Raw genomic sequence first — 19,222 nt, forward strand, 5'->3', positions numbered from 1 at the left:
GTGGCTTAGGTTTTAACATTTGTCTTTTCTTACTAGGAACTCGACTTCTTGTGATCTTATCAAAGTTAGTTACAGAATCATCTGTAGATGAGCGTATCAATAAAGCCACCAGGGCGATAGATTTGTAACTTTATACACTTTCTCCCCGTCTTAGCTATAGCATTTTTCCTTTGTGACAGGTACAAACTCACCTACATGTCTAAAACACTGAGGAAGGCCTTTTCATATTCAAACTATTTGACTCCTGAAGGATCTAACCCATCCTCTGGTCTGTGTTCAGGTGAATAAATGACTAGTGCTACAGTTTTCATCTCTCACTGTAAAATGTAGGATGCCAGCTTTGTCTGTACTTTAGCAGCATGTGTAATTTTATGTGAATTTTGTAAAATGTTTTATTTCAGAAAACAAAGAATTTGCCCTTGAAAAGCAAATTAAAGAAGAGAGAGAACAAGACAACCCTGATTCTCCCAATAGCAGAACATCACCTCCTGTGTCCCAGAATAATGAACAAGGCTCAACATTACGAGATTTGCTGACCACAACAGCTGGCAAGCTACGTGTGGGTTCTACAGATGCTGGCATTGCCTTTGCACCAGTTTATTCAATGGGAACCCCCGTGAGTGAGATGCCAGATTTTTGGATTTCATATGGGCCTTAAATTTAGATTTGGGGTCTTGGCTGTGAACTACACAATAACTAGATGCACATGAAATCAAATATACCAAATTACTAAGCATGTTCCTATTTGCATTATAATTCTCATAACTTAAAAGCCAGAGATTTTGTTCTTTTCCCAGGTGAAAAGGGTTGCAGAGGGGCATTTTGATTCCAAAAGAGTCCTAACATACTCCTTCAGAATTTGGTATCTAGTTGGGGGTGGGGGGGCAGGCAGGGAATGACATGGATGTGAATGTTTTGTTACTTAAAATATTTAGACATCAATTTTTGCTTTAATTATTCACCAAAACAATTAAAAAAAATAAAAACAAAAATTACATAGGTAGACACAAATTTTTAGTGGCTTTTAAAAGTATTCGGGAGAGTATACCTATTTGTTCCCTCCGTCCCAATCCTAAAACGATATAAAAGGAAGACCACACTTCTAGTTTCTGCAGATCTGGCGGTTTCTCACATGGAGACCACCCTACTTCTGCTTCCCACTGTCAGGAATAGTGTAGGGACTAGAGATCCATATCCATTGACATGATTCCTTTTTTTTTTTTTTTGCGGTACGCGGGCCTCTCACCGCTGTGGCCTCTCCCGTTGCGGAGCACAGGCTCCAGATGCGCAGGCTCAGCAGCCATGGTTCACGGGCCCAGCCGCTCCGCGGCACGTGGGATTCTCCGGGACCGGGGCACGAACCCTGTCCCCCACCGGCAGGCGGACTCCCAACCACTGCGCCACCAGGGAAGCCACAATGACATGATTCTTGAAGCTAGATATATTGTTTGTGTTGGTTGCTTGCTATGTAATAGTAAATAAAAACAAAAGTTTCCAAATGTAATCATTTCCCCTGAAAGTATAATTTTTTTTCCTTATTAGAGTGGTAAAAGTGGAAGGACTATGCCAAACATTCTTGATGACATAATTGCTTCAGTTGTTGAAAACAAAATTCCACCAAATAAAGCCTCTAAGATAAATGTAAAACCAGAGCTCAAAGAAGAACCTAAAGAAAACAGAAAACCTGCCACGGATGAAAACAATAAATTGTACAGTGATATACCACATTCTTGGATCTGTGAGAAGCATATTCTGTGGCTTAAGGATTATAAAAATATTAATAATTGGAAGCTTTTCAAAGAGTGTTGGAAACATGGACAAGTGAGTATTTTAAGCTGATTTAGTATGCTCTGAGTGGAACTAAAGCTGGTTGAATAGGAAAAATGGTATTCTCCTTAGGATTAGAAAGGGGAAAGATAATACTTGACACATTTGAGTTGGAAGATATCAAAAACACCAAAAAAGTTACCAGAATGATTGTTTCTGAATCCTTATTTTTTTGGCCAGATTTATATGAACAGGGAAGCATTGATTATTTGATGTTATAATTTCAATTTGTTAGCAGACTTTTAATAAAGCCATATATTCACAAAGTTGGGTATCACCTTCCTTTTTTTACATTTGTATTTTAGTTCAGTTAACAGATTCATTTCTGCTATCACAGTGTTAATAGTAAAAGCAGTTTTCTTGAACTGATGAGAAGTGTAGATGCTTTTGCCTTTAATATTTACCTATAGAACATTTATTTATAAGTTAGTTCATAAAATCTTGAACGACAAACTCCATTATTTAACTTGGCTCAAATAAAAATGATTTTCTGTTTGACCAGAGTTTTGATATAATAATGTTTGATACATACTTCAGATGGTAATTTACATTAGTGCACAAATTAGGATTTTGCATGACTTAATATTATCTTCAGTTTTTTCCTTGCATTCTGGAAAACATCATTGCTATTTTACTTCCCTTTTTTTATTCAACAGAGAGTTATTGAGCACCTAATAAAATCTAGTGTTTGTGCTGGCCATTAAGGATATAAAAATGAGTACATCATGTAAAAATGAGTAAGAACCATTTTAGTACAATGGTCCTTAATCTTTTTAGGTCTCTAGTCCTTTGTAAAATCCAATGAGAGCTTGGTTCCTCACCCTAGGAAAAATACACGCCCATGCAATTGCATATACACGGTATTTAGCATATATTTTTTTGGTTGGCTCTCCCTTGAAGCCCTGATGCCATTGCTGCGTCACAATTCAGACGACTTAAATTTGTGTAGGCTTAAACTTAAGTCTCATAAATAAATACTTTTATAAATACGTCACATGTTCTCAGAACTTTAAGGTACTGTGGAAACCTAAAAGAGTGAATGAATAAGCTAGAGTACTAATTCAAAAGGGCTAGTATGAATTGATGTCTCAGGGGTTAAGTGAAGGTTTTATAGATGGACAAGAGGTTGGAAATAAAAAGGATCGGGTGTTTGGGGAACTGTTCAGTAGCTTTGTTTATCTGACATAAGTAAGAGTTCTGTGGGTAATGATGGGGAAATGAGGTGGTTACGGTTATGATTATGAGGGGCCTTTATATCTTGCTGAAGAGTTTGAACTTGTTCCTATAGATGACAGTTTTAATTGAAGAATCAAAGAACTCAGATTGACTTTTTAAATTGAAGTATAGTTGATGTACAATATTATGTAATTTACAGATGTACAATATAGTGATCCACATTTTTTAAAAGTTATACCCTATTTATAGTTACTATAAAATATTGGCTGTATTTCCTGTGTTGTACAGATCGACATTTTAAAATAACTGACAGCAAAGCAGACTGGAAGTTGAATTGGAGGGGAATAAGACCAGAGGCAAGGAGCCAAATTAGCAAGGCTTTCAGTATTTCAGGAAGATGATAATGATGATAGTAGCCTAAGAATTCTGCTTTAGAATATTCTGATTTATTAACTAACGTGCCTCTATAATTTTTTTAAAATTTTATTTTTCCCAAGCTGCTGGTTACCAAAATAAGGAGTGGCACAGGGCTGGATGGGAGTATTCCTAGATAGGCGTAATAAGGGCTAGGAGTTAATATGTGAATTGTCAGCAGTAGTTAATTATCTAATAGCTGAAACTGTTTTAATAGTTGGATATATTATTAGCCCATTGAAAGGAAGTTTAATGCTGCAGTTACCCAAGTGGTTAACCAAACTTCTTTAAGGTGGTTTTTGCTGTTTTTTATTCCTTTTCTTTTGAGATACCTTTTTGTGATAACAACCCTAGCTTGAGGTTATTCTGCACTTATCGTTCCTCAAATTTTATTATCTTGTGAGTTTTAAGAGTACTTAAAAATAACATCTTTTACAAGAGACTCTTACATCATAACTTTCTGTGTTCTCTTTTACCTTTCATTTATAATAAAGGAATTAAAAAAAAAAAGAAACCTAAGAATAATGCATCAGATTGCCTTTAGAGGTCTTTTTTTACATCGGCATTGGAGTTTTAAAACCACAAATCTTCAATTGTTGGTTTTTGGGTTAGAGAGCCGTGAGGGAATTTGAATTCATGTGATTTCAAAGGAGAGATTCACTTTCAGGGAATTTGGTCATTCGACTTGAAATTTATTGTTGTTGCACTTGGTTGTTTAATATTTTTGTCATGATCCTTGTAGAGGTAAAGAATGTGTTTTAAGTGATATAAAATCAGAATGTATATAAATTATGTTTTAATCCCAAGGATTCTGTATTTTATCTAAAAATCTTATTTACATATATTGCATATATACAAATATATAAGGTTATGTTTTGTCTATAAAAAGGAGTCTGTAAAAAAAACATATTTATATTGCCTAGAAATTTTTTAGTATAGCCTTTCAGACTCTTTCCTGAAAAACACTACATATTTTTTGTTTTCAAAATGTCAGTGTACTCTGCCATGTACATGGCATTCTCTTATCAGCTTTTCTCTTTGAAAATATATTGTGAACATCTTTCCAGGTCAGGGACTATTTTTGAAAGCCTCTTTTATTCTCACAATTTGTCATTAGTCCTAAAATTCAACATGTTAACCGTCTGTTGTGTGTGTGTGTAAAATCAAATTTTGGAAGTGTGCATATACCTTTTAACTTTTCTTTATCTGTCTGTTTATTTATAAGCCTGCAGTGGTTTCTGGTGTGCATAAGAAAATGAACATTAGCTTGTGGAAGGCGGACTCAATTAGTCTTGATTTTGGAGACCACCAGGCTGATCTCCTGAACTGCAAAGACAGCATTATTTCAAATGCCAATGTTAAGGAATTCTGGGACGGTTTTGAAGAAGTTTCAAGTATGTTGTTTTTTGTTTCTTTGTTTTCCTGTTTTCTTAAACATTTCCCCCCCAAATGATAAATTGTTTAATCTTTAAAATGTCTGTATTACTTTGTTGTCCAGTAAAAAGGAACAAGTACTTGGAAGTAGGAGAGTGGGTCCTATTCCTGGCTCTACCCCTCATTTTCTGTAACCATAAAGAAGTCATTTAGGAATTCTCTGGCGGTCCAGTGGTTAGGACTCAGCACTTTCACTGCCGAGGCCCGGGTTCATTCCCTGGTCAGGGAACTAAGATCCCACAAGCAAGCCACACGGTGCAGCCAAAAAAAAAGTCATTTATACTATGTTTCCATATGTCATATTCAATATATTAATATTCTTGGGGAATATTTTTGGCAACCCCCACAACATTTGAAACTTGAATAACATACTTTGTGTAAAACATTTTGAAAAAGTAAAAGTAAAAATGTAAGACTGTAATTTTAATAACAATTGTAAAGAGGCTTTTTTTAAAGAATTTTATGGTGATATTACAGATATCTGTGTTCATAAGGAACAAACATCTTAATACTACATGAATACATAAGAAATAAAAGTCCATAAGCAAGCATTCTTTACCTACTGTACAATAATAGAGGTATTCATTCATTTCACATTTCTTCCTTCCTCTAAACATTAATAAAAAGACAGAGATTATCTTTTAATAATCAATTGCATTCTTATAGAACGGCAAAAAACGAAAGGTGGAGAAACAGTTGTTTTAAAACTGAAAGATTGCCCTTCAGGAGAAGACTTCAAGACTATGATGCCAGCAAGGTATGTATGTCTGTTTATACTTGTTATTTTGACTCTTGGCTTTGAGGTTGAGCTGAGATTATCCCCAGAAGTGGGATAATGATCTACAAATGTGAGCTTTAGGCAGTATCCTCCTCAATTAAAAATAAGTAATAAAAAAAGAAAGAACTGAATCTCTGTAGTCTGAGCAGGGGGAAGTCTTCGTTAGGGCAGTAAAGAAGAGGATGCTGTCAGAGGAGGCCCCATTTGGGACCTCTCTTCTTTTTGGTGCTTTCAATTTGCCGTGTTCAAGGAAAGAGAATTGCGGTTCTAGTCAGTATCACTTCTATTCTTTGCTTATCCATGTATTATGCATTCATTTAAACTTTGAAGTCAAGGAAAGTGTTAACTGTTAAAGGCCTTAAGGAAAGTTTAGCAACTTGAACATTTATATATTTGAAAGTACTTAAGAATGTAAACCTTTATTCAAAAGAAGTCAATGTTATTCTTCAGATATGAAGATCTTTTAAAAAGCCTGCCATTGCCAGAATATTGTAATCCAGAAGGAAAATTCAATTTGGCCTCTCATTTGCCAGGATTTTTTGTACGCCCTGATCTAGGACCCAGGTTGTGCAGTGCTTATGGTAAGTATATATTTGCATTTCTATCAACTTGGAGTATATGGAAGTTTAACTTCCTTCCAAAGATAAATTATCTAATCATTTTTAGATTCTGCTAAATCCGTTCCTTTAATAATCCATTGAAATCTTTCTCTGAGTCAAGCAGTGTATATTAGGTATTAATAGCCAATATATAGTTAAGTACCTGCTCATTCCTTATAAAATATAGTTACATTTTCTATTAATTTGATTTTTATGGTACATTTCATGGATTGTGATATTTTGTGGGCAGGTTTTGGAATAAGGAGACTAAAACCCAAATTACAATTAACAGATTTTCCTCATAGAGCTGATTTTGGAAGGAATATCTAGGATATATAAAGTGTTATGCTAAATAAAATTTTATTTTATACACAGGTGTAGCTGCTGCTAAAGATCATGATATAGGAACAACAAATCTACATGTTGAAGTTTCTGACGTTGTAAATATTTTAGTATATGTTGGCATAGCAAAAGGAAATGGCATTCTCTCAAAAGCAGGTAAAGAAACTTAAAGAATAGTGGTCTTTGGAATAACAGTTGAATAACCACACACAATAATATTATCCAGAATGTCAGCCTCTAAGTTAACATCAAAGATTCCCAAAAAAATTGCAGTGGATATTGGGATATTTTAATATTTATTTGGAGCCGTGATTAATTTACCTGGCTTTTTTTTTTTTTAACACAAAAGGAATTTTAATTTTAAAAGTGAATTTTTTTAATTTGCTCATTTCCTATTATTAAATATTGGGTTTATGAAAATAAACTGGTAAGCTCACTTATAAACATTTAGTGAAGAACAGAAATTAGGTCCTTGAGCTCTGAAGATGATTAAGGCATGTTTGTGTCTAAAGCATTCTTTTTTCCCCTCTAGTACCAGAGAGAAGGGGCCTTTTCTCCCAAGTAGAAATAACTGTTCAATCCAGTGCATAGGTTTTAGAGTCTGTCCTCTAGGTTTCTTTCTAAAACCTTGTTCCATCTATCATTCCCTTCTTTATAGACATAGGTCCTTCAACTTTCTTTTTCCACTGGCTTCTTTTCGCAGAGTAGGAGCAAACTTCAGACTTTTCCTCCTTCCTTTAAAAGCCGCCTTAAGACCTTGTCTTCCTTGCCACCATCCTATTGCTCCTGCCCTCATAACATTATTTGCTGTGTCTATCACCTCCCTTTCATATTTCAGCTCAATGCAGGTTGGCCCCTGCCTGCCGCCCCACTGAGATTACTGTACTGTTGCTATTGCTGTGGCTTTCACTGATAGTCATATTTCAATACAATGGTTTCTTTGTGGTCCTCTTATTATTTGTACCCTCTGTAGTAAACGACACCTCTTCTTCAAATAGTTTCCTTGGCTTCAGTAACACTACTCCCCTCATTCTTCATATGGTGGAGTTTCAGACTTTTCTAGAGTTATAGACTTTATCCTCTCCCTTTTCTGGTTTACATGCACTTCCTGTGAAATTCTATACATGATTTCCGACCAGTTAGCTCAACAATTCTATCTGGAGCCCAAAATATATCTGCAGCTTAGTGGCTAGGTGCTCAGGACATGGGGGTTTATTATAATATTCACTCAGTTTTTGTGTCTATTTGACAGCTTCTATAATACACAACCTAAATTCCTCCGAAACTGTAGAAACTCATAGTTTCTCAGCTTCTTTAACTGACTCTATTGATTGTAATTGATAAAAACTCTTGTCTCCCCTACTCCCAAGGATTTGAGAGTCAGGCACACTTGAGTTGTAGTCTCAGCTCTAGGACAGAAATGTGTGTGACCTTTGATATCAGATTACTTCTCCTTTCAAAGCCTATGGTGCCACACAGTTACAGTTGCCCCTTCGTATCTGCGGGTTCCGCACCTGTGGGGTCAACCAGTCAAGGAGAGAAAAAACACAGCAAAAAGAAAATACTCCAGTAAGTTTCAAAAAGCAAAACTTGAATTTGCTATGTGCTGGCTTTCAAAAAGCAAAAGGAGTTTGCTGTAGCCAGCAACTGTTTACATAGCACTCACATTGTATTTACAATTATTTACCTAGCATTTACATTGTATTAGATATTATAGCACTTAGTCTACAATACAGAGGTTACATCTGCTTTTCTCCCCTACTTTTCTTTCATCTCCTTAAATGCTAGAACTTCCTTATTCATCTTTGTTCTGCTCATCTCCCCCTGCTCACCTCCCATCCCTCATTCATAGCATAATGTTTGATCTTTTGAGAAAAAGTCATCAGCTTTTAATTTTAATTCTTGGACTTTAATTCTTGGACTGTCTTTCTTTAAAGTTTTTGCCAATTTTTTAGATGGTCACAAAAAAAGGAATGTTTTAGTGTTATAATAATGCTTAAAACACATCAAGAAAACCGACCTACATAAAGCACATGCTTTTTCCTCTGCATACAGTGGCTCTCCTACCTCCTGTCTCCCTAGCAAATTCCTGTATTCATCCCTCAAAATGTAGCTCAGATTGTCACCTCCCCCTAGAGGTCTTCATTTAAAGAATAAACTTTCTCTGCTCCAGCAACCATTTTCTTCCTTGTGATTTCACTGTCACAAATTAGGAAATATCTGATGTATTCTTTCTAGCAGGCTTTTTAGAATTCACAGAGCAGTAACAATTTTCTTTTTATCTTTTTCATTAAAAGATAACATTCGAGGACTGACCCAGTCTTTGTGTACCCTTTTGTACTCGTATGATTGTGCTTAACCACTATGTGATATTCTTGTTTATTTGCCTACACTTACTAATATCATCTTTTATTCTGTGAAGTCTTAACTGGGTCTTTCTTAACTCTAATCCCCAAGATTCTAGGACAGTGCTTGGCATATTGTAAACACCTAATGTATAACTTCAAGAAATCTCTGCAGCTAACTTTAAAGATAAAAAAGATATAACTGTCACAAATGAGGGAACATTTGCTATGTTCTTTGTATTAGGCAATAGATTTCCTTTTCTCTTAAAACATTTCTTTAAAATGTTCATTGTGGGGAGGGGGTGGGATGAATTGGGAGATTGGGATGGACATCTATACACTAATATGTATAAAATGGATAACTAATAAGAACCTGCTGTATTAAAAATAAAATACTAAAATGTTCATTGTAGTAAAATCAGGCATTTGAAAACGACATTCCTGTCCTTCACTCAGAGGTAACTACAGTTAACATTTCTTCTGTGCATATATATGTGCAGTTTTTAATTTGTCAATAGTTCAGAAGAATGGCCTGATGCCTCCTCAGTCATAGCACCTGAAGCTTTTGCATTTGATTACAGATTAACCAATAATAGTAAATGAGATCTCCCAGAAATTAGTCGGAAGACATTTTGCTCTGCCATTCATTAGTCATGGCAATGAATAAATCCCTTCTCCTCACTGAACCGTTTTGCTGAGCTGTAAAGTAGAGGTTATGATCCTTGCCTACCATAAGAGTGGTCACGATAGTCCTTTTTATGAAATGCTGTGAGTACAAAACATTGTTATGACCACACCCTTGGGACAGGATGAAACTTGGTTATGTTTGAGTTAAAAGTCCTTGCGTTTTCATCTCCCATCCCTTGGTTTACAGAAAACAAATGAACTGGGAAAGTTACTGTTGATTCTGTTCCCAGTTACCCCGGGTCATTGTTCTCTGCTCTTATAGTTGTAACAGTTTTCATGTAGAACTGGGTTTATCTCCTCTTTAAGAGTCCCAGTCTAGTCAGGCACTATGCTACTATGTTAGATCAATTGTAGGAGATGTGGCTTTCTGGTGGAGTCTTTACTGACCAGTTTGAATATATTCTGTGTTTCAGGAATACTTAAGAAATTTGAAGAAGAAGATTTAGATGACATTTTAAGAAAACGATTGAAGGACTCAAGTGAAATACCTGGTGCTCTGTGGCATATTTATGCTGGGAAAGATGTTGACAAGATAAGGGAATTTCTTCAGAAGGTATAATTTAGGTTACAGACAGTTTTATCTCTTCACCTTGAGCAGAGACTTAAATTTTAATGTAACTTCATGGGCATTCAGCAGTATAAGATGATTGAGTAATTTTTACTTAGGAGGATGGAATTTTTTGCTGTTGAAAATCAAAAGCTCCTTTCTCTTGAGGAATTTGAATGGCAGCTTCTTCTCAGTTAGTAGTACTCCTTCATCCCCTTAGAGTAAAGAACCTGTTAATGAGTCAGATGTTACCCTTGATGAAAAGTAGTGATTGGAATTATAGAATATAAAACCTGTCATAGAAACACGTAAAGAAGGCAGAATTTTGATTGTATTGGTATTTTTGGCTGTTGACCTAGACAGTAATTCTGCTCTCTCATATCTGTGATACTTATTTGAATAGACTGAAATTGAGTAATTGTATACTTGTTAAAAAAGTGACACATTAATCTGAAATTGGCTCAAACCCTTTTCTCAAATATTTTCTGAATTTTGTAATTATAGGGATTTCTTTTAATGGACCATAATTGCTGTTTTTCTTATTATACTTCATCTTCTTTCTGAATGGACTTAAGGTCTGTCTTTGGTCAGTGTGAGGCAAGGGAGCTATAGCCCTGTAACTACTATTTTATCCCAGAACTACCTAACAGTCTTTTAATTTAAAATATTATAAACTATGCTTTTTAAAGCAGAACATTTCACTGGTTCGTTAGAGGGTCCCTTGAAAGTGATTTGTCAAGGGTTAGAAGGTTAGCAATATAAAGGTATTTATCTGTGTACCTACCTTAAAAAAAGAGCAGCAAAAAGAAATGTTTATGGGGACTTTCCTGGTGGTCCAGTGGTTAAGACTCCACACTCCCAATGCAGGGGGCCCAGATTCAATACCTGGCCAGGGAACTGGATCCCGCATGCCGCAACTAAGAGATGCTGCAACGAAGATCCCAAGTGCCACAACTAAGACCCCACGCGGCTGAATGAATGAATGAATGAATGTTTATGATGTCCACACATTCAAATGGTTTGGCTTTTGGAAAAAAGTTACTAAACTAAGCTTTTCCCCGTCTTTGTGCTATACTCTTAAAATAATTGTAAGGAACCAAATGGATGAAAGCTTCATAGTAGAGAGAATTCCCTGTCGTACCAGTGGTTAGGGCTCTGTGCTTCCGACTGCAGGGGGCACGAGTCTGATCCCTCGTCAGGGAACTAAGATCCCACATGTTGCATGGTGCAGCCCCCCCCCAAAAAAGACTGAAAAAGAAATAAATAATAGTTAATAAAACTATTTTTTTTTAAAAGAGAACTTCATAGTGGAAGAAGGTAAGGGAGTATGATTTACTTTATTAATAGTGTATCAGTGTGCAATATTGTTTTCATGTCCTTTGGCTTTTCCAGTTGTAGAATATCATTTTCTTTAACTTAAGCTCAGTCATCGTTTCAGAAGATTCTGAGAACAGACTGTTATTGTAAAGAAAACGGAAATTTAACTGAACAGGATTTACCATTTTCTTTACTTAAATTGGGGTATATATTTTCATTTTAATCTATATTTCAGATTTCAAAAGAACAAGGCCTTGAAGTTCTACCAGAACATGATCCAATTCGTGACCAGAGTTGGTATGTGAACAAAAAGCTTCGCCAAAGACTGCTTGAGGAATATGGAGTCAAAGCCTGCACTCTTATTCAGTTCCTTGGTGATGCCATCGTCTTACCAGCAGGAGCACTTCATCAGGTATATAAAAGGTTGCTTCTAACACACTTGTTACTGAAAGAACCAGAAAGAAATTGTTCTGAGTATAAATATAAATGAAGGAAGATGTAAGAAAGAATGACCTACACCAGTATACCTTCATTAAGAAATTACTGAACAGCTTTTCAGTGCTTGATGAGATCTGACGTAATTAAATGCTTTGAGACCTTTAAATATATAGACATGAGCCAGATTTCCATTTTTGTATTGCTACTGTTTGGTGGATTGAAATCTAATTTCAAAGACTTTTAAGGAAAAAAAGAGTTACTGTATATTCAGTTCTCAATAGCTGAGACTTAACAGTGGGAGGGGGGAGTATCAGGACTTAGAGATGATACATTTTCTAAGGCACCAAATATGAGTAGAATGAGTTATTAGGTAGACCATTCCATAATTCAGGCTTTCACTGTACTTCCTGCCTCTTTTTAGTTCGCTAACGTAGCAATAGCATGTCGAAAGAAAGGTGCTGCGTAATTTTTATAGCTACTGATTCACAAAACTTTAAAACTGAAATACACATCTAGTCTTTGTTTCTGTGGCTTGACTGTGTGGCACCTAGAAGAATGGCATAGAATAGATGGTGATATGGAGGGTTTGGATTAAAAGCATATAGTGGGTTCCTATAAGTAGACTGAAGCTACCGCAGAGCAGTTTAGCGCTCATAGTAACAGAGTGCAAAGGAAACCCGAGAATCCAGAAAACTAGTTTGCCTCAGAGTTGGTTCCCCACCTTTGCCACCAGCTGGTTATTGAGATGTATCTGATGTGTTTACTTTTACCCAGCAAAGTTTCCTACATTTTATATAACTGTATGCAATTACTGCCTGTGTAGTATTTGTGACACTATTATAATAGCCACAAATATTTCTTAAGTGAGAATAGTTGCTTAGTTTTTAAGATGTCAAGTTAGAGTTAGATTTATCATTCTTAGATCTCAAACAGCATTTATTGTAAAATATAAGTGTATTAATTAAATGAATGTATTATTTATGTTAAATTGTTTTATTTCCTCATGGACTTATATCATCATTTCAGAGATGTGTCATTTATGATTCATGTTTAACTGGGATTCACCCCACATACTATTCTTTGGCCTTCTAGCCTCTTATCAGAAAATAGCTAATCTGTATTCACATGTAAAATGCCCTCAAAGGAGCAGTCTTGTTTAAGAGAACAGCACAGTAAATGTTTTTCTAACTAGGTGTAATTATTTGATAATACAAAACAGGTTCCCTTGAAAATCCTTACTCACATACTCAGTTTATCCAGTATCCATTTTCTTAAAAGTCATACTGGACAGTGCATTTTTTAGGTAGCATTTGCATTATAATGTACCTTTTAGTGTACAGTTCTGTAAGTTTTGACAAATATGTAGTTAGGCAACAACACAATCAAACTAAAGAACATTGCCATCACTTCAGAAAATTCCCTCTTACTCCCGCCCCCCCACTCCCCACATACTTTTGTTTTTAATTTTTATTGGAGTAGAGTTGATTTATAATGATGTATTAGTTTCAGGTGTACAGCAGAGTGAATCAGTTATACATGTATCCACTTTTTTTAGATTCTTTTCCCATACAGGCCATTACAGAGTATTGAGTAGAGTTCCCTGTGCTATACAATAGGTCCTTATTAGTTATCTATTTTATATGTTAGTAGTGTGTATGTGTCAATCCCAGTCTTCCAATTTATCCCTCCCCTCCCTTTCGCCCCTGGTAACCATAAGTTTGTTTTCTACATCTGCGACTCTATTTTTGTTTTGTACATAAGTTCATTTGTACCATTTTCTTAGACTCCACATATAAGCAATATCATATATTTGTCTTTCTCTTACTTCACTCAGTATGACAATCTCTAGGTCCATCCATGTTGCTGCAAATGGCATTATTTCGTTCCTTTTTTATGGCTGAGTAATATTCCAGTGTGTGTGTGTGTGTGTGTGTGTGTGTGTGTGTGTGTGTGCGCGCGCGCGCACACACACACACACACCACATCTTCTTTATCCATCCCTCTGTCAATGGGCATTTAGGTTGCTACATGTCCGGGCTATTGTAAATAGTGCTGCAGTGAACATTGGGGTGCATGTATCTTTTCAAATTACAGTTTTCTCTAGATATATGCCTAGGAGTGGGATTGCTGGATCATATGGTAGTTCTATTTTTAGTTTCTTAAGGAACCTGCATACTGTTCTCCATAGTGGCTGTACCAATTTACATTCCCACCAACAGTGTAGGAGGGTTCCCTTTTCTCCACACCCTCTCCAGCATTTATTGTTTGTAAACTTCTTGATGATGGTCATTCTGACTGGTGTGACCTCATTGTGGTTTTGATTTGCATTTCTCTAATAACTAGTGATGGTGAGCATCTTTTCATGTGCCTTTTGGCCATCTGCATGTCTTCTTTGGAAAAATGTCTATTTAGATCTTCTGCCCATTTTTTGATTGGGTTGTGGTTTTTTTTTTTTGATATTGAGCTGCATGAGCTGTTTGTATACTTTGGAGATTAATCCCTTGTTGGTTGCTTCATTGGCAAATATTTTCTCCCATTCTGAGGGTTGTCTTTTCATTTTGTTGGTTTTCTTTGCTGTGCAAAAGCTTTTTAATTAGGTTCCATTTATTTTTATTTTCATTAATCTAGGAGGTGGATCAAAAAAGATCTTGCTGCTATTCATGTCAGAGAGTGTTCTGCCTGTTTTCCTCTAAGAGTTTTACAGTATCTGGTCTTACATTTAGGTCTTCAGAGTTTATTTTTGTGTGTGGTGTTAGGGTGTGTTCTAATTTCATCATGTATACAGCTGTCCAATTTTCCCAACACCACTTATTAAAGAGAGTGTCTTTTCTCCCTTGGACACTCTTGCCTCCTTTGTCATAGTTTAGATGTGTGTGGGTTATCTCTGGACTTTCCATCCTGTTCCACTGATCTACCCCCCACTTTTTAGTCAACCTCTTCTCCTACCTGATATTGCTACAACCACTTATCTATTTTCTTTCTCTATAGTCCTGCCTTTATATGAATGTCATATGATTGGAATTTTACAGTATGTAGCCTTTGAGTCTGACTTTTCTTATTCAGTATAATGTATTTGAGTTTCATCCATGTTATTGTGTACATCAGTAGTTTCTTTTTATTTCTGGGTAGTTTTTCATTGTTGTTTTCAGTTTGGGGCAATAATCCACTATAAGCCACATTTACGTACAGGTTTTTGTATGAATATAGGTTTTCATTTCAGTTGGGTAAATACCGAGTAGTGGGACCACCTGGTCACATGATAAGTGTGTGAATAACTTTATAAGATACTGCCAGGCTGGTGGTTGTACCATGTTCCATTCCCCGAAGAAGTATATGTGAGTTCCATCTCCTCTGCTTACTGTCAGTTTTGTTTTTAAGCATTTGAATCTCACTATGGCTTTAATTTACATTTTCTTAATAACTAAATATGCTGAACATCTTTTCTCATGTTTATTTGCCATCTGTAAATCTGTTTTGGTAAATGTGTTCAAATATTTGTCCATTTTTTTCAACATGGATAGGCTGGGATATATTAAAATTAAGAATTCCTGTTCATTAAAAAAAGCACCATTAAGAGAGTGAAAACGTAACCCAAGAGTGGGAGAAGTATTTGCAATACATTTATATATACATGTTTGTAATTGGGTTCTTTTTTTCTTACTATGTTGAATGTCTTTAAGTCCTTTGTCTGATATGTGCTTTTGCACATATATTCTCCCAACCCGTGGGTTGTCCTTCCATTTTCTTAATGGTGTCTTCCAAAGAGCAGTTCTTAAATTTTGATGAAGTTCAGTTGATCAGTTTTTTTTTAACGTATTATATACTTTTATTGTATCTGAAAAATTTTGCCTAGCCCAAGATCAAAAAGACTTTCTCTTAAATTTTCTTCTAGAAGTTTTATAGTTGATAGTCTTACATATAGGTCTGTTACCCATTTTTAGGTTAATTTTTGTATATAGTGCAGAGTGTGGACTGAAGTTCAGTTTTTTTGCATATGGACATGCAGTTGTTCCAGTACTGTTTGTCAAGAAAACAATCTTAAAATACTTTCTTTTGAAAATGTAATGCATTCATATGATTTTTAATTCAAACAAACAGTACACAATGGTTCACAGTGAAAATTAAGTCATTTTCTCACCTTTGCCCTCAGTTCCTCTACTCCAGAGGCAATCACTATTACCACAGAGAGTCTCTGCATGTAAATGTCTCTCTACTGCTTATACTTTCCTGGGGAAAGAGAGGGAAGAGAATAGCCTTTTTTTCTCAAAATAGTGGGCAAAGTAATCCTGTTAAAAAGCTTAGTTCACAAGTCACTCTGCTTTAGCCTCACTTAAACAGTATGTACTTGTATCATATTCTGTACTTAAACACACTCTTAAGATGCTATACTTAAATAGACTGAAACAGCATCTAGACTGGCAAATTCTATTCTGATCTCTGCCGCTAAATTGTTGAGTGTTCCAAAGAAAAAACCTTCTCTGCTGCATATTTTGGCACAGAATTGCAAGAATTTCTACCTTCCTTCCCTTACGTGATATGATAATGACAGCACAGTTATTTGTACTCTGTTTAAAGGATGTTGTCCATGACTCACAAGTGGTGGTAATGTGGTTTTGAGAGAGAATTAAAAGGACGTATGAACTCTGTTAACAATGTTAACTTGGATTTAAGACACATTATTATTTACAATTTACGTAGTCCATAGAGGTCCTGAAAACTTTTCATTGATGGCTTCAACACTTCCAGTAAATCACAGGTAGCCCTTTAAATAATCCCAGAGTCTCAGTGCTTCTGTCACACTTTAGCATACATCAGAATTCCTGGAGGGCTTGATACAACACAGATTGCTAGACCCCATGCCCAGAGTTTCTGATTCAGTGGGTCTGAGGAGGGACCTGGAATTTTACATTTCTAACAAGTTCCCAGGTGACGCTGACGTTACTGTTCAGGAACCACACTTTGAGAACCACACAGATAGGAAGCCCTTGAAAAACCCAAGGCATGTAACAAAAAACTTCCGTCCAAACGATAGTGCAGGACTTGACTGGCCAGCAATGCTAGGGAAGAATCAACATACCTTTCTTTGATTTGTCAGCAGTGAGCACTTCGAGAAGCCTGGGGCGGGAGGAGAGACGGCCACGGAACAACTCTGTGCAGCGGCATTCAGATGTATATCTCGGCAAGTTGAGGGACAATATCATAGCCACAGCCCTCTTTATTTTCTAAGAACTACTCTAGAACTGCAGGCTTAAAAATCTTCTGTTGGCAAATGTGGCTGAGTCTGTGAAACCCTGTGTATACCCTTAGATAAAGCAGGTGAATCTTGACCTCCAGGATTCACTTTCTCAGCTCTAGTGTCCTGAGGTTTAGAGTAGCTTTCAGTTTTAAACAGCAACAGTTTTTTTAAATTAACAAAATCTTTACTGATAATTTTGTCCTCAACTACTTAACTGATTGTATTTGGTCATTCAAAGTAAGTTAATAATATTGCTAAGTTGTAAATTCTCTACATTCTTATGACTAAAAGGACTCAGACAAAATCACAGTGTCAAGATAATAACTTTCCTACTCTGAAAACAAAAGTTACATTTTCTTAACATTACCTATATATGATTACAACTGATCTTGAAGGCAAGTATGAATAAGACAGTCTGCCAAGGAAGTGAAAAGTAAATGACTCAAAGATGGCACAAAAAGGGGTAAGTGGAATGGGAAGTTCAGATATGTTTCACCTTAAAACTGAACCTTGCCTTTTCAAACTAACCCTTAAGTCTTTAAGCAGTCTATATCAAGTTGAGGTCATTAGGAAACAAAATAACATCTTGTAACCACTAATTAAAGTCACTGTTCTAAAAGTGATTTTAAAACAACCATAAGAATCAACTTTTTCAGAGCTCTGGAATCTAATTCAGAACTTACATGGACCAGCGGACTGCTTAATGAAGAAGAGGACATCTGAGTTTTGGCCTTCAAGGAAATCTCTGACAAGTCACTGGCTGACCACCTGAGATAACCGAACAGAGACATCAGTGAGCACGCCAGAGGAGGAACAGTCTTTGCAAAATTAGTTTGGAAAGGTCACAAAACAAATGGATGACTACAGTCCCTATCAATCAACAGCAGCAGACTGTTGTCTGACTACAGTCAGACTGCTGACTACAGTCCCTGTCAATCAACAGCAGGGGAGAACCTGATTCTAGTTACCACATGATAATGTTTAGATGTCCAGTTTCCAACAAAAAGTCACAAAGCATACACAGAAACAGGAAAGTAGGGCCCATTCATAGGGAAAAAATACCTCAACAGAAACTGTCCCTGAGGAAGGCCAGACATCAGACTTACTAGATAGACTTCTAAGTCAGTTATCTTAAATATGCTCAAAGGGCTAAAGGACTATGGAAAAAAGAAATAAAACCAGGCAAATGACGTTTGAATGCAATTAGAATATCAGTGAAATTATTTTTTAAAAAATAGTTACATATGCTAAAAGTTACATGCTAGAACTTCAGAAGGACTTAATCCCCACAGCATGTTCAGATGAATGTAAGGTGAGACAGGGCATTTGGAGCCTGTGTATGCTGGTATGACTGCGTTCATGTAGGACTGTAAAGCATCTGTTAGACAAGATATCACAGGAGCTGGGTTCCTGTTGACTTGCCATTTATTGGCTGATTTATCTTGGAACAGGCGCTGAACTGCTTATCCATAGTTTCCTGCTCTGTGAAATAGAGCATCTGTTCTACAGACACATAATGAAGATCCAATGAGACTGTACAGCAGTGCTGAAAATGTGAGGCATCCACTATGTTCATCCTCCACAGGAATCAACAACCTAATGATTAAAGGAAAAAAATGTTTATATGCTACCGAGTTATCAGTAAAGGCACAGTGCTTCAGTTAAAGACATCTGCAGCTGTTCAGGTGGTCACCATGCCCAGAGGAGCAATTCCAGCCCCTTTGGAATTTCATCACTCTATCATCAGATGTTTTCCACAGTCTCTATTCCCCACTTGTTATCTCCCTCTGCTCACTTCTCCCAACGAAATTTACTTGCATACTTTAAAAATTAGAATAAATGTAAATGTTTAGTTTTCCAGTTATTTCTCCTTTCCCAGGAATTTTATGATATCTTTTAATCTCACTAGAGGACAGCAAAGAAACAAAATCCAGATTGGATAAGCTTGGTCCTTTCTCTCTCATTATCCTGAGTGTTGATAGAAAGCAGTTCTAAGAAACTGTAAAGTGCAGTTAGTCTGTACATATGCTGAACAAATAACAGGTAAGATTATTGACTGGCTTCTTGTGAACACCATTTAGT

General features: G+C 36.2%; 1 protein-coding gene across 5 annotated transcripts in view; it reads left to right on the plus strand.

The window, feature by feature from the left end:
* Positions 1-19,222, plus strand: part of JMJD1C (jumonji domain containing 1C) — a 309,407-nt gene that overhangs the window by 287,845 nt on the left and 2,340 nt on the right. For all 5 annotated transcript variants that reach the window (XM_082854703.1, XM_082854704.1, XM_082854700.1 and 2 more), the window contains exons 17-24: positions 402-616; positions 1,543-1,821; positions 4,643-4,811; positions 5,518-5,608; positions 6,080-6,210; positions 6,604-6,726; positions 10,016-10,155; positions 11,702-11,878. In XM_082854703.1, coding sequence (XP_082710829.1) covers positions 402-616; positions 1,543-1,821; positions 4,643-4,811; positions 5,518-5,608; positions 6,080-6,210; positions 6,604-6,726; positions 10,016-10,155; positions 11,702-11,878 — 1,325 coding nt within the window. The remainder of the gene's footprint in view (positions 1-401; positions 617-1,542; positions 1,822-4,642; positions 4,812-5,517; positions 5,609-6,079; positions 6,211-6,603; positions 6,727-10,015; positions 10,156-11,701; positions 11,879-19,222) is intronic.

Source organism: Leucopleurus acutus (genome assembly GCF_964270905.1).
Source record: "Leucopleurus acutus genome assembly, chromosome: 14".
In the NCBI taxonomy this organism is placed as follows: domain Eukaryota; kingdom Metazoa; phylum Chordata; class Mammalia; order Artiodactyla; family Delphinidae; genus Leucopleurus; species Leucopleurus acutus.